Source organism: Oncorhynchus nerka, linkage group LG19 (assembly GCF_034236695.1).
Source record: "Oncorhynchus nerka isolate Pitt River linkage group LG19, Oner_Uvic_2.0, whole genome shotgun sequence".
NCBI classification, from domain to species: domain Eukaryota; kingdom Metazoa; phylum Chordata; class Actinopteri; order Salmoniformes; family Salmonidae; genus Oncorhynchus; species Oncorhynchus nerka.
In genome coordinates, this window is record NC_088414.1 from 47,800,360 (window position 1) to 47,814,712 (window position 14,353).

At 46.0% G+C, this 14,353-nt stretch overlaps 1 protein-coding gene across 1 annotated transcript in view; it reads right to left on the bottom strand.

Annotated features, from left to right (window-relative positions):
• The window catches only part of stoml3b (stomatin (EPB72)-like 3b), a 36,077-nt gene continuing 21,724 nt past the window's right edge, over positions 1 to 14,353 (bottom strand). The window contains exons 5-8 of the mRNA XM_029651246.2: positions 14,165 to 14,247; positions 6,890 to 7,093; positions 826 to 960; positions 1 to 709 (exon numbers count right to left, since the gene is read on the bottom strand). Coding sequence (XP_029507106.1) covers positions 521 to 709; positions 826 to 960; positions 6,890 to 7,093; positions 14,165 to 14,247 — 611 coding nt within the window. The 3' untranslated portion in view covers positions 1 to 520. The remainder of the gene's footprint in view (positions 710 to 825; positions 961 to 6,889; positions 7,094 to 14,164; positions 14,248 to 14,353) is intronic.

Sequence of the window (14,353 nt, forward strand, 5' to 3'; positions counted from 1 at the left end):
TATTTCAAACATATTTTTTTATATTTTTTAACACACCAGAAAGACATTTAAATGGTTTTCAATTTCCACCATAACAGACAAATGAAGGTCTTGACCACGCAGATAGACAGACAAATGAAGGTCTTGACCACGCAGATAGACAGACAAATGAAGGTCTTGACCACGCAGATAGACAGACAAATGAAGGTCTTGACCACGCAGATAGACAAGACAAATGAAGATCTTGACCACGCAGATAGACAGACAAATGAAGGTCTTGACCACGCAGATAGACAGACAAATGAAGGTCTTGACCACGCAGATAGACAGACAAATGAAGGTCTTCGCCACGCAGATAGACATTCCCTAAAAGGTTATTGGGTTGTGTTTCATTCCCATCTGATCCTGAAATCTGAAACAATCCTCGCGCAGAAAATAAATGAAACTTTTTTCTTCTTCTCTCAAATCACCTGAATCAACTAAACAAACTGATTGAATGGTTACATTAGACAGGAGTGGCGGGTGGCGAGTTTTGATGACATCACTTCTTCATGAAGTGACTGATGACGTCCATGGGCAGAGGAAAGATGATGGTGGAGTTCTTCTCCGCAGCGATGGTGGTGAGGGTCTGGAGGTATCTCAGCTGGAGGCCTGATGGAGACTCAGCGATCACTAGAGACGCCTCCTTCAGGGCCCGAGAGGCGTTCATCTCCCCCTCCGCCGCTATCACCTAGAGAGGGAGACAAAGAAGTGGATTGGAACAAACCTACAGAGGGAGACAACTGTGTGTGTGTGTGTGTGTGTGTGTGTGTGTGTGTGTGTGTGTGTGTGTGTGTGTGTGCTCACCTTCGCCCTGGCCTCCCGGGTGGCCTCTGCCTCTGCAGCCATGGCTCTCTGCAGCTGGTGGGGCAGCTTCACATCCTTGATCTCCACACGCTCCACCTTGATACCCCACGGGTCAGTAGCCTCGTCCAGACTGGCCTATAGGAAGACAGGATATTACAGCAACACATTATTACTGAGCCCTATTCCACCTCATCCAGACTGGACTATAGGAGGGGAACAGAATATTACAGGAAATTATGTTCACCAAGGGGTGACAAAAAAACTCTGGTTAAATGGAGAGGCCAACCCACCTCTCCAGTCTGTCCAGAAGGACATCATGGCCAACCCACCTCTCCAGTCTGTCCAGAAGGACATCATGGCCAACCCATCTCTCCAGTCTGTCCAGAAGGACATCATGGCCAACCCACCTCTCCAGTCTGTCCAGAAGGACATCATGGCCAACCCACCTCTCCAGTCTGCCAACCCACCTCTCCAGTCTGTCCAGAAGGACATCATGGCAGAAGGACAACCCACCTCTCCAGTCTGTCCAGAAGGACATCATGGCCAACCCACCTCTCCAGTCTGTCCAGAAGGACATCATGGCCAACCCACCTCTCCAGTCTGTCCAGAAGGACATCATGGCCAACCCACCTCTCCAGTCTGTCCAGAAGGACATCATGGTCAACAGTGTTGAACGCAGCACTTAAGGACAAGTGTCGGCTCGAAGATCATGTACCACTTTAACTAAGGCTGTCTCATTGCTGTGGTAAACACCAATTTTTCCAGATTTCTTTGCTTAAGAATGAAAGGATGGAGATTGTCAGAAATTTCCTACGAGATGAAGATTCTTGATGACATTTTCCCAGATGGGGTTTCATCGTAACAGTTTTTAGTGCCGTGGGAAAAGTCAGTGATTAATAATAGTTTGCACTTCTTCAGATGTGTAATTAAAAAATGTTTTGAAGAAGGTGGTGGGGATAGGATGGAGAAGGCAGGTAGAAGGTGGTGGGGATAGGATGGAGAAGGCAGGTAGAAGGTGGTGGGGATAGGATGGAGAAGGCAGGTAGAAGGTGGTGGGGATAGGATGGAGAAGGCAGGTAGAAGGTGGTGGGGATAGGATGGAGAAGTCAGGTAGAAGGTGGTGGGGATAGGATGGAGAAGGCAGGATGGAGAAGGCAGGAAGGTGGTGGGGATAGGATGGAGAAGGCAGGTAGAAGGTGGTGGGGATAGGATGGAGAAGGCAGGTAGAAGGTGGTGGGGATAGGATCTAGAAGGCAGGTTGAAGGTGGTGGGGATAGGATGGAGAAGGCAGGTTGAAGGTGGTGGGGATAGGATGGAGAAGGCAGGTAGAAGGTGGTGGGGATAGGATGGAGAAGGCAGGTAGAAGGTGGTGGGGATAGGATGGAGAAGGCAGGTAGAAGGTGGTGGGGATAGGATGGAGAAGGCAGGTAGAAGGTGGTGGGGATAGGATGGAGAAGGCAGGTAGAAGGTGGTGGGGATAGGATCTAGAAGGCAGGTTGAAGGTGGTGGGGATAGGATGGAGAAGGCAGGTTGAAGGTGGTGGGGATAGGATGGAGAAGGCAGGTAGAAGGTGGTGGGGATAGGATGGAGAAGGCAGGTTGAAGGTGGTGGGGATAGGATGGAGAAGGCAGGTAGAAGGTGGTGGGGATAGGGTGGAGAAGGCAGGTTGAAGGTGGTGGGGATAGGATGGAGAAGGCAGGTAGAAGGTGGTGGGGATAGGATGGAGAAGGCAGGTTGAAGGTGGTGGGGATAGGATGGAGAAGGCAGGTAGAAGGTGGTGGGGATAGGATGGAGAAGTCAGGTAGAAGGTGGTGGGGATAGGATGGAGAAGGCAGGTTTAAGGTGGTGGGGATAGGATGGAGAAGGCAGGTAGAAGGTGGTGGGGATAGGATGGAGAAGGCAGGTAGAAGGTGGTGGGGATAGGATGGAGAAGTCAGGTAGAAGGTGGTGGGGATAGGATGGAGAAGGCAGGTAGAAGGTGGTGGGGATAGGATGGAGAAGGCAGGTAGAAGATGGTGGGGATAGGATGGAGAAGTCAGGTAGAAGGTGGTGGGGATAGGATGGAGAAGGCAGGTAGAAGGTGGTGGGGATAGGATGGAGAAGGCAGGTAGAAGGTGGTGGGGATAGGATGGAGAAGGCAGGTAGAAGGTGGTGGGGATAGGATGGAGAAGGCAGGTAGAAGGTGGTGGGGATAGGATGGAGAAGGCAGGTAGAAGGTGGTGGGGATAGGATGGAGAAGGCAGGTAGAAGGTGGTGGGGATAGGATGGAGAAGGCAGGTAGAAGGTGGTGGGGATAGGATGGAGAAGGCAGGTAGAAGGTGGTGGGGATAGGATGGAGAAGGCAGAAGGTGGTGGGGATAGGATCTAGAAGGCAGGTTGAAGGTGGTGGGGATAGGATGGAGAAGGCAGGTTGAAGGTGGTGGGGATAGGATGGAGAAGGCAGGTAGAAGGTGGTGGGGATAGGATGGAGAAGGCAGGTTGAAGGTGGTGGGGATAGGATGGAGAAGGCAGGTAGAAGGTGGTGGGGATAGGGTGGAGAAGGCAGGTTGAAGGTGGTGGGGATAGGATGGAGAAGGCAGGTAGAAGGTGGTGGGGATAGGATGGAGAAGGCAGGTTGAAGGTGGTGGGGATAGGATGGAGAAGGCAGGTAGAAGGTGGTGGGGATAGGATGGAGAAATCAGGTAGAAGGTGGTGGGGATAGGATGGAGAAGGCAGGTTTAAGGTGGTGGGGATAGGATGGAGAAGGCAGGTAGAAGGTGGTGGGGATAGGATGGAGAAGGCAGGTAGAAGGTGGTGGGGATAGGATGGAGAAGTCAGGTAGAAGGTGGTGGGGATAGGATGGAGAAGGCAGGTAGAAGGTGGTGGGGATAGGATGGAGAAGGCAGGTAGAAGGTGGTGGGGATAGGATGGAGAAGGCAGGTAGAAGGTGGTGGGGATAGGATGGAGAAGGCAGGTAGAAGGTGGTGGGGATAGGATGGAGAAGGCAGGTAGAAGGTGGTGGGGATAGGATCTAGAAGGCAGGTTGAAGGTGGTGGGGATAGGATGGAGAAGGCAGGTTGAAGGTGGTGGGGATAGGATGGAGAAGGCAGGTAGAAGGTGGTGGGGATAGGATGGAGAAGGCAGGTAGAAGGTGGTGGGGATAGGATGGAGAAGGCAGGTAGAAGGTGGTGGGGATAGGATGGAGAAGGCAGGTTGAAGGTGGTGGGGATAGGATGGAGAAGGCAGGTAGAAGGTGGTGGGGATAGGATGGAGAAGGCAGGTAGAAGGTGGTGGGGATAGGATGGAGAAGGCAGGTAGAAGGTGGTGGGGATAGGATGGAGAAGACAGGTAGAAGGTGGTGGGGATAGGATCTAGAAGGCAGGTAGAAGGTGGTGGGGATAGGATGGAGAAGGCAGGTTGAAGGTGGTGGGGATAGGATGGAGAAGGCAGGTAGAAGGTGGTGGGGATAGGATGGAGAAGGCAGGTAGAAGGTGGTGGGGATAGGATGGAGAAGGCAGGTAGAAGGTGGTGGGGATAGGATGGAGAAGGCAGGTTGAAGGTGGTGGGGATAGGATGGAGAAGGCAGGTAGAAGGTGGTGGGGATAGGATGGAGAAGGCAGGTAGAAGGTGGTGGGGATAGGATGGAGAAGGCAGGTAGAAGGTGGTGAGGATAGGATGGAGAAGGCAGGTAGAAGGTGGTGGGGATAGGATGGAGAAGGCAGGTAGAAGGTGGTGGGGATAGGATGGAGAAGGCAGGTTGAAGGTGGTGGGGATAGGATGGAGAAGGCAGGTAGAAGGTGGTGGGGATAGGATGGAGAAGGCAGGTTGAAGGTGGTGGGGATAGGATGGAGAAGGCAGGTAGAAGGTGGTGGGGATAGGATGGAGAAGGCAGGTAGAAGGTGGTGGGGATAGGATGGAGAAGGCAGGTAGAAGGTGGTGGGGATAGGATGGAGAAGGCAGGTTGAAGGTGGTGGGGATAGGATGGAGAAGACAGGTAGAAGGTGGTGGGGATAGGATGGAGAAGACAGGTTGAAGGTGGTGGGGATAGGATGGAGAAGGCAGGTTGAAGGCTTAAGTTGTGACATCACTTTCCTGACCATGTCTGTGTAGGTCATGAAGAATTGATGTCATCAAAACTCGCCACTCGCCACTCCTGTCTAATGTAACCATTCAGTGGTAGGTTCTAGGGGGGCCCTCAGCCAGGGTTAATAAATCCACAGTGGCTTCGGCCAAGGCTTAGTGGGTAGACTCTCATTCATCATGTATGTTGTCATAGCCAGTGGTGTAGGGGTGACTGGAGAAGTGGGTAGACTCTCATTCATCATGTATGTTGTCATAGCCAGTGGTGTAGGGGTGACTGGAGAAGTGGGTAGCCTCTCATTCATCATGTATAGTGGTGTAGGGGGTGACTGGAGAAGTGGGTAGACTCTCATTCATCATGTATGTTGTCATAGCCAGTGGTGTAGGGGTGACTGGAGAAGTGGGCTAAGGCACATACCATCAAACTTCTCATCAGGTCTTACTTCACTGATACCCAGCCTAACGTTGCTTATCTTATCTCTGAAATATGTGTCGAACTCATCATATTTAGATGTTCACATAGGTTTGCGGGGGGGGGGGGTCAGGATTTATCAGGCCATCAATGGTTGAGAAGAGCACTGTCTAATTATTCTGATTAATAGTGATCAAGTTAGTAAAATGAGAACGTCTGGCATGTCTAATGGTCTTGTTATATACGCCAAGTTGATCTCTCAGGATATAATAATGGACCTGCAACTTTGACTTTCTACACTTCAGTCGGACAGGACCTCAGACAGGTTCCTGGTTCACCTCATAGTCAGACAGGACCCCAGTCAGGTTCCTGGTTCACCTCATAGTCAGACAGGACCTCAGCCAGGTTCCTGGTTCACCTCATAGTCAGACAGGACCCCAGTCAGGTTCCTGGTTCACCTCATATTCAGACAGGACCCCAGCCAGGTTCCTGGTTCACCTCATAGTCAGACAGGACCCCAGTCAGGTTCGTGGTTCACCTCATAGTCAGACAGGACCTCAGCCAGGTTCCTGGTTCACCTCATAGTCAGTCAGGACCCCAGTCAGGTTCCTGGTTCACCTCATATTCAGACAGGACCTCAGTCAGGTTCCTGGTTCACCTCATAGTCAGACAGGACCTCAGCCAGGTTCGTGGTTCACCTTATAGTCAGACAGGACTGCAGTCAGGTTCGTGGTTCACTTCATAGTCAGACAGGACCTCAGCCAGGTTCTTGGTTCAACTCATAGTCAGACAGGACCTCAGCCAGGTTCTTGGTTCAACTCATAGTCAGACAGGACCACAGTCAGGTTCTTGGTTCAACTCATAGTCAGACAGGACCTCAGCCAGGTTCCTGGTTCACCTCATAGTCAGACAGGACCTCAGCCAGGTTCTTGGTTCTAGGGTTCTACAGTGGTAGGTTCTAGGTACAGGGGCCCTAAGCGAGATTTGGTTCACGGCGGAGAGAAATGTTGCTGTTTTTTAAGTTAATTTCCAGCAATTCTACACGTTTTGCCATGGAGCTGGAAGTCAGGGCCACTGGGCACATGCCCTGCATGCTTATTGATGATTACTACACGTTTAAATAGCACGGCTAGACTAACTACCAATAGAAACATTAACATGGCTAATTGTCAGCTAATTGAAGGCCTGACATAACAAGAAAAACTGCTGATGCACAAACAAATTTTGTATTTTATTTTTTATTTTATTTTACTAGGCAAGTCAGTTAAGAACAAATTCTTATTTTCAATGACGGCCTAGGAACAGTGGGTTAACTGCCTGTTCAGGGGCAGAACGACAGATTTGTACCTTGTCAGCTCGGGGATTTGAACTTGCAACCTTTTGGTTACTAGTCCAATGCTCTAACCACTAGGCTACCCTGCCACCCCACTCCCAAAATGTGGGAGTTGAGACCCCGACTGAGTTGACAAAAACATTTAAAAAAACATATTTCTGAGGGATCGGGGCCCCCTTGTGGCAGTGGGTCCTAAGCGACCACTTATGTCACTTATGCCTGGAGCCGGCCCTGGTTTTTAGGTTTCTAGGGTTCTGTACCTGCATACTGTGTGAGATGCCCTCGCGGTCTGATAACAGCTCTGCCAGGTTCTTGGTTCCCAGGACGTTTCTCAGGGTGGTCTGGGCCAGGAGACGGGTGGAGAAGTCTGCGTTGGACACGTTGGCCACCGAGGAGATGGGGTCACTCACCCGGAAGTACACCACCCCGTCAACACACACTGTCACGGAGTCCTTAGTCAGGATCTACAACACACAAACACCCACAGAGAGAGAGAGAGAGAGAGAAAGAGAGAGAGAGGAGAGAGAAAGACCTCAATGATTTTGTTTATATCAAGACTGAAGGATGTTATTATATAAAGATAAGATATGCAGTATCAGTCAAAGTTTTAGAACACCTACTCATTCCAGGGTTTTTCTTTATTTTTACTATTTTCTACATTGTAGAATAATAGTGAAGACATCAAAACTATGAAATAACACATACGGAATCATGTAGTAACCAAAACAGTGTTTTATTTATATTATATATTTTAGATTCTTCAAAGTAGCCACCCTTTGCCTTGATGACAGCTTTACACACTCTTGGCATTCTCTCTCAACCAGCTTCACCTGGAATGCTTTTCCAACTGTCTTGAAGGAGTTCGCACATATGCTGTCAACTCGGTGGCTGCTTTTCCTTCACTCTGTGGTCCAACTCATCCCAAACCCTCTCAACGGGTTGAGGTCGGGTGATTGTCAATCACAACATTCTTATTGGCAGACTCAACTGCCTTGGTTTCTCAAATGATTGCCTCGCCTGGTTCATCAACTACTTCAGTATGTCAAATCGGAGGGCCTGTTTTCCGGAACTCTGGCAGTCTCTATGGGGGTGCCACAAGGTTCAATTCTCGGGTCGACTCTCTTCTCTGTATACATCAATGATGTCGCTCTTGCTGCTGGTGATTCTCTGATCCACTTCTACGCAGACGACACCATTCTGTATACCTCTGCCCTTCTTTGGACACTGTGTTAACTAACCTCCAGATGAGCTTCAATGCCATAAAACTCTCCTGCCGTGGTCTCCAACTGCTCTTAAATGCTAGTAAAACTAAATGCATGCTCTTCAACCGATCGCTGCCCGCACCTGCCAGCCCGACTAGCATCACTACTCTGGAAGGTTCTGACCTCGAATATAATGACAACTACAATACCTAGGTGTCTGGTTAGACTGTAAACTCTCCTTCCAGATGCACATTAATCATCTCCAATCCAAAATTAAATTTTGAATCGGCTTCCTATTTCACAAAACAAAGCATCCTTCACTCATGCTGCCAAACATACCCTCGTAAAACTGACCTTCCTACCGATCCTCGACTTCAACGATGTCATTTAACTTCACTAGGGTAGGGGGCAGCATTCGGAATTTTGGATGAAAAGTGTGCCCAAATTAAACTGCCTGCTACTCAGCTTTAAAAGCTAGAATATGCATCTAATTAGTAGATTTGGATAGAAAACACTCTGAACTTTCTAAAACTGTTTGAGTCAATGATGTCTGTGAGTATAACAGAACTCATATGGCAGGCAAAAACCTGAGAAACAATCCAACTAGGAAGTGGGAAATCTGAGGTTTGTAGTTTTTAAAGTCATTGCCTATCGAATATACAGTGTCTATGGGGTCATATTGCACTTCCTACGGCTTCCACTAGATGTCAACATTCTTTAGAACCTTGTTTGATGCTTCTACTGTGAAGGAGGGGGGAATGGAAGCTGAATGAGTCAGAGGTCTGCCAGAGTGGCATGAGCTGATCACGCGCGCTCACGTGAGAGTCAGCTTGCGTTCCATTGCATTTCTACAGAAAAAGGAATTCTCCGGTTGGAACATTATTGAAGATTTATGATAAAAACATCCTAAAGATTGATTCTATACTTCATTTGACATGTTTCTACGAACTGTAATATGACTTTTTGTCGGAACTTTCGCCTGGACTTGCCCGCGCCTCGTGAGTTTGGATTGTGTGCTAAACGCACTAACAAAAAGGAGGTATTTGGACATAAATGATGGACTTTATCGAACAAATCAAACATTTATTGTGGAACTGGGATTCCTGGGAGTGCATTCTGATGAAGATCATCAAAGGTAAGTGAATATTTATAATGCTATTTCTGACTTCTGTTGACTCCACAACATGGCGGATATCTGTTTGGCTTATTTTGTTGTCTCAGCGCTGTACTCAGATTATTGCCTGGTGTGCTTTTTCAGTAAAGCTTTTTTGAAATCTGACACAGCGGTTGCATTAACTTCTTCGAGATAGGGGGCGCTCTTTTAATTTTTGGATAAAAAACGTTCCCGTTTTAAACAAGATATTTTGTCACGAAAAGATGCTCGACTATGCATGTAATTGACAGCTTTGGAAAGAAAAAACTCTGACGTTTCCAAAAATGCAAAGATATTATCTGTGAGTGCCCCAGAACTAATGCTACAGGCGAAACCAAGATGAAGTTTCATACAGGAAATGCCCCAGATTCTGAAGGCGCTGTGTTCCAATGTCTCCTTATATGGCTGTGAATGCGCCAGGAATGAGCCTGCCCTTTCTGTCGTTTCTCCAAGGTGTCTGCAGCATTGTGACGTATTTGTAGGCATATCATTGGAAGATTGACCATAAGAGACTACATTTACCAGGTGTCCGCCCGGTGTCCTGTGTCGAAATTATTGCGTAATCTCTAGGTCCATGCGCGTTCCATTTCTTCAGAAGAGAAAGTCAACTGCCACGAAGGATTTATCATCGATAGATATGTGAAAAACAACTTGAGGATTGATTCTAAACATCGTTTGCCATGTTTCTGTCGATATTATGGAGTTAATTTGGAAAAAAGTTCATGTTTTAATGACTTAATTTTCGTGTTTTTTTTACCCAAACGTGATGGAGAAAACGGAGCGATTTGTCAACACAAATAATATTTTTGTAAAAACTGAACATTTGCTATCTAACTGAGAGTCTCCTCATTGAAAACATCTGAAGTTCTTCAAAGGTAAATTATTTTATTTGAATGCTTTTCTGGTTTTTGTGAAAATGTTGCCTGCTGAATGCTAATGCTAAATGCTACGCTAGCTATCAATAGCTATCAATACTGTTACACAAATGCTTGTTTTGCTATGGTTGAGAAGCATATTTTTGAAAATTTGAGATGACAGTGTTGTTAACAAAAGGCTAACCTTGAGAGCTAGCATATTGATTTCATTTCATTTGCGATTTTCATGAATAGTTAACGTTGTGTTATGCTAATGAGCTTGTGGATAGATTTACACAATCCTGGATACAGGTTTTTTTCGTAGCTAAACGTGACGCAGAAAACGGAGCGATTTGTCCTAAACAAATAATCTTTCAGGAAAAACTGAACATTTGCTATCTAACTGAGAGTCTCCTCATTGAAAACATCCGAAGTTCTTCAAAGGTAAATGATTTTATTTGAATGCTTTTCTGGTTTTTGTGAAAATGTTGCCTGCTGAATGCTAATGCTAAATGCTACGCTAGCTATCAATACTGTTACACAAATGCTTGTTTTGCTATGGTTGAGAAGCATACTTTGAAAATCTGAGATGACAGTGTTGTTAACAAAAGGCTAAGCTTGAGAGCTAGCATATTGATTTCATTTCATTTGCGATTTTCATGAATAGTTAACGTTGCGTTATGGTAATGGACTTGAGGCTGTAGTCACGATCCCGGATCCGGGATGGCTCGACGCAAGAAGTTAAGGAGAAGTTTATCTAAAGTTCCATGCATAAAAGTTGAGTATTTCTGTAAATTGATGTGGCCCTTTGCAAAATCACGGCATGTTTTGGAACTGAGATTTTTGGATATAAATATGAACTTTACCGAACAAGATCATCAAAGGTTAGTGATTAATTTTATCTCTATTTCTGCTTTTTGTGACTCCTCTCTTTCGATGGAAAAATGGATGTGTTTTTCTGTGACTTGGCTCTGACCTAACATAATCGTTTGGTGTGCTTTCGTCATAAAGCCTTTTTTAAATCGGACACTGTGGCTGGATTTACAACAGGTGTATCTTTAAAATGGTGTAAAATACTTGTATTTTTGAGGAATTTTAATCTTGGGATTTCTGTTGTTTTGAATTCGGCACCCTGCAGTTTCACTGGCTGTTGATGAGATGGGACGCTAGCGTACCACATACCCTAGTGAGGTTAAAAAATAGCCTCCAACACTCTACTCAACAACTTGGATGCAGTCTTTCACAGTGCCATCCGTTTTGTCACCAAAGCCCCATATACTACCCACCACTGCGACCTGTACGCTCTCGTTGGCTGGCTCTCGCTTCATACTCGTCGCCAAACCCACTGGCTCCAGGTTATCTACAAGTCTCTGCTAGGTAAAGCCCCGCCTTATCTCAGCTCACTGGTCACCATAGCAGCATCCACCCGTAACATATATCTCACTGGTCACCTCCAAAGCCAATTCTTCCTTCGGCCACCTCTCCTTCCAGTTCTCTGCTGCCAATGACTGGAACGAACTGCAAAAATCACCAAAGCTGGAGACTCTTACCTCCCTCACTAGCTTTAAGCACCAGCTGTCAGAGCAGCTCACAGATCATTGCACCTGTACACAGCTCATCTGTAAATAGCCCATCCAACTACCTCATCCCCATACTGTATTTATTTATTTATCTTGCTCCTTTCCACCCCAGTATCTCTGCTTTGCGCATTCATCTTCTGCACATCTACCATTCCAGTGTTTAATTGCTATATTGTAATTACTTTGCCACCATGGCCTATTTATTGCCTTACCTCTCTTATCCTACCTCAGTTGCACATGCTGTATATGGATTTTTCTACTGTATTATTGATTGTATGTTTGTTTATTCCATGTGTAACTCTGTGTTGTTGTTTCTGTCGAACTGCTTTGCTTTATCTTGGCCATGTCACAGTTGTAAATGAGAACTTGTTCTCAACTAGCCTACTTGGTTAAATAAAGGTGAAGTAGGCCTCCCGGGTGGCGCAGTGGTTAAGGGCGCTGTACTGCAGCGCCAGCTGTGCCATCAGAGTCCCTGGGTTTGCGCCCAGGCTCTGTCGAAACCGGCCGCGACCGGGATGTCTGTGGGCGACGCACAATTGGCCTAGCGTCGTCCGGGTTAGGGAGGGCTTGGTCGGGAGGGATGTCCTTGTCTCATCGCGCACCAGCGACTCCTGTGGCGGGCTGGGTGCCAGGTGCACAGTGTTTTCTCCGACACATTGGTGCGGCTGGCTTCCGGGTTGGATGCGCGCTGTGTTAAGAAGCAGTGCGGCTTGGTTGGGTTGTGTATCGGAGGATGCATGACTTTCAACCTTCGTCTCTCCTGAGCCCGTACGGGAGTTGTAGCGATGAGACAAGATAGGAGCTACTACAACAATTGGATACCATGAAATTGGGGAGAAAAAGGGGTCAAATATATATATTTTTTTAAATAAAAAATAAAGGTGAAATAAATAATCATAAAAAAAATTGTGGAGGCCAGGTCATCTGATGCAGCACTCCATCATACTCCTTCTTGGACAAATAGCCCTCACACAGCCTGGAGGTGTGTTGGGTCATTGTCCTGTTGAAAAACAACCAAATGGGATGACATATTGCAGCAGAATGATGCTGGTTAAGTGTGCCTTGAATTCTAAATAAATCACAGACAATGTCACCAGCAAAGCAACCACACCATCACACCTCCTCCTCCATGCTTCACGGTGGGAACTACACATGCAGAGATAATCCGTTCACCTACTCTGCGTCTCACCAAGACACATCGGTTGGCATCAGAAATCTCAAATTTGGACAAATTTGGACTCTTTGCTCCTTTGCTCTAATGTCAATTGCTTGTGTTTCTTGACCCAAGCAAGTCTCTTCTTATTATTGGTGTCCTTTAGTAGTGGTTTCTTTGCAGTCTCCTCTTTGATGTTGAGATGTGTCTGTTACTTGAACTCTGTGAAGCATTTAGTTAGGCTGCAATTTCTGGGTCTGTGACGGTCCTCATGAGAGCCAGTTTCATCATAGCGCTTGATAGTTTTTGCGACTGCACTTGAAGAAACTTTAAAAGTTCTTGAAATGTTCTTCAATGACTTACCTTCATATCTTAAAGTAATGATGGACTGTCGTTTCTCTTTGCTTATTTGAGCTGTTCTTGCCATAATATGGACTTGTTCTTTTACCAAATAGGACTATATTCTGTATACCACCCCCACCTTGTCACAACAAAACTGTTTGACTCAAATGCATTAAGGTGAAAAGAAATTCCACAAATTAACTTTTGTTAATTGAAATGCATTCCAGGTGACTGTCTCACGAATCTGGTTGAGAGAATGCCAAGATTGTGCAAAGCTGTGAACAAGGCAAAGGATGACGACTTTGAAGAATCTCAAATATAACATATTTTTTTGCTACTACATGATTCCATATGTGTTATCTTATAGTTTTGATGTCTCCACTATTATTCTACAATGTAAAAAATAGTAAAAATGAAAGAACGACCCTTGAATGAGTAGGTGTCTCCAAACTTTTGACTGGTACTGTACATTATAAGATGTATATGACAGTTGATTTAATGGGTGTCCATCCTGGTTAGTATAGGGCCTACCTCCTGATTTAAATGACAGTTTATTTAATGGGTGTCCATCCTGGTTAGTATAGGTCCTACCTCCTGATTTAAATGACAGTTTATTTAATGGGTGTCCATCCTGGTTAGTATAGGTCCTACCTCCTGATTTAAATGACAGTTTATTTAATGGGTGTCCATCCTGGTTAGTATAGGTCCTACCTCCTGATTTAAATGACAGTTTATTTAATGGGTGTCCATCCTGGTTAGTATAGGTCCTACCTCCTGATTTAAATGACAGTTGATTTAATGGGTGTCCATCCTGGTTAGTATAGGTCCTACCTCCTGATTTAAATGACAGTTGATTTAATGTGTGTCCATCCTGGTTAGTATAGGTCCTACCTCCTGATTTAAATGACAGTTTATTTAATGGGTGTCCATCCTGGTTAGTATAGGTCCTACCTCCTGATTTAAATGACAGTTAATTTAATGGGTGTCCATCCTGGTTAGTATAGGTCCTACCTCCTGATTTAAATGACAGTTGATTTAATGTGTGTCCATCCTGGTTAGTATAGGTCCTACCTCCTGATTTAAATGACAGTTGATTTAATGGGTGTCCATCCTGGTTAGTATAGGTCCTACCTCCTGATTTAAATGACAGTTAATTTAATGGGTGTCCATCCTGGTTAGTATAGGTCCTACCTCCTGATTTAAATGACAGTTGATTTAATGTGTGTCCATCCTGGTTAGTATAGGTCCTACCTCCTGTGGAGGAATGTCGAATGACACGGTTCTCAGGTCCACTTTCACGAAGGAGTCTGTGCATGGCAGCACGAAAAAGATACCTGGAAGAGAGAGAGTTTATTTATTTTCATCAATGTAGATTGAATATGCGTGCACACACAGACACACACACACACACACACACACACACACACACACACACACACA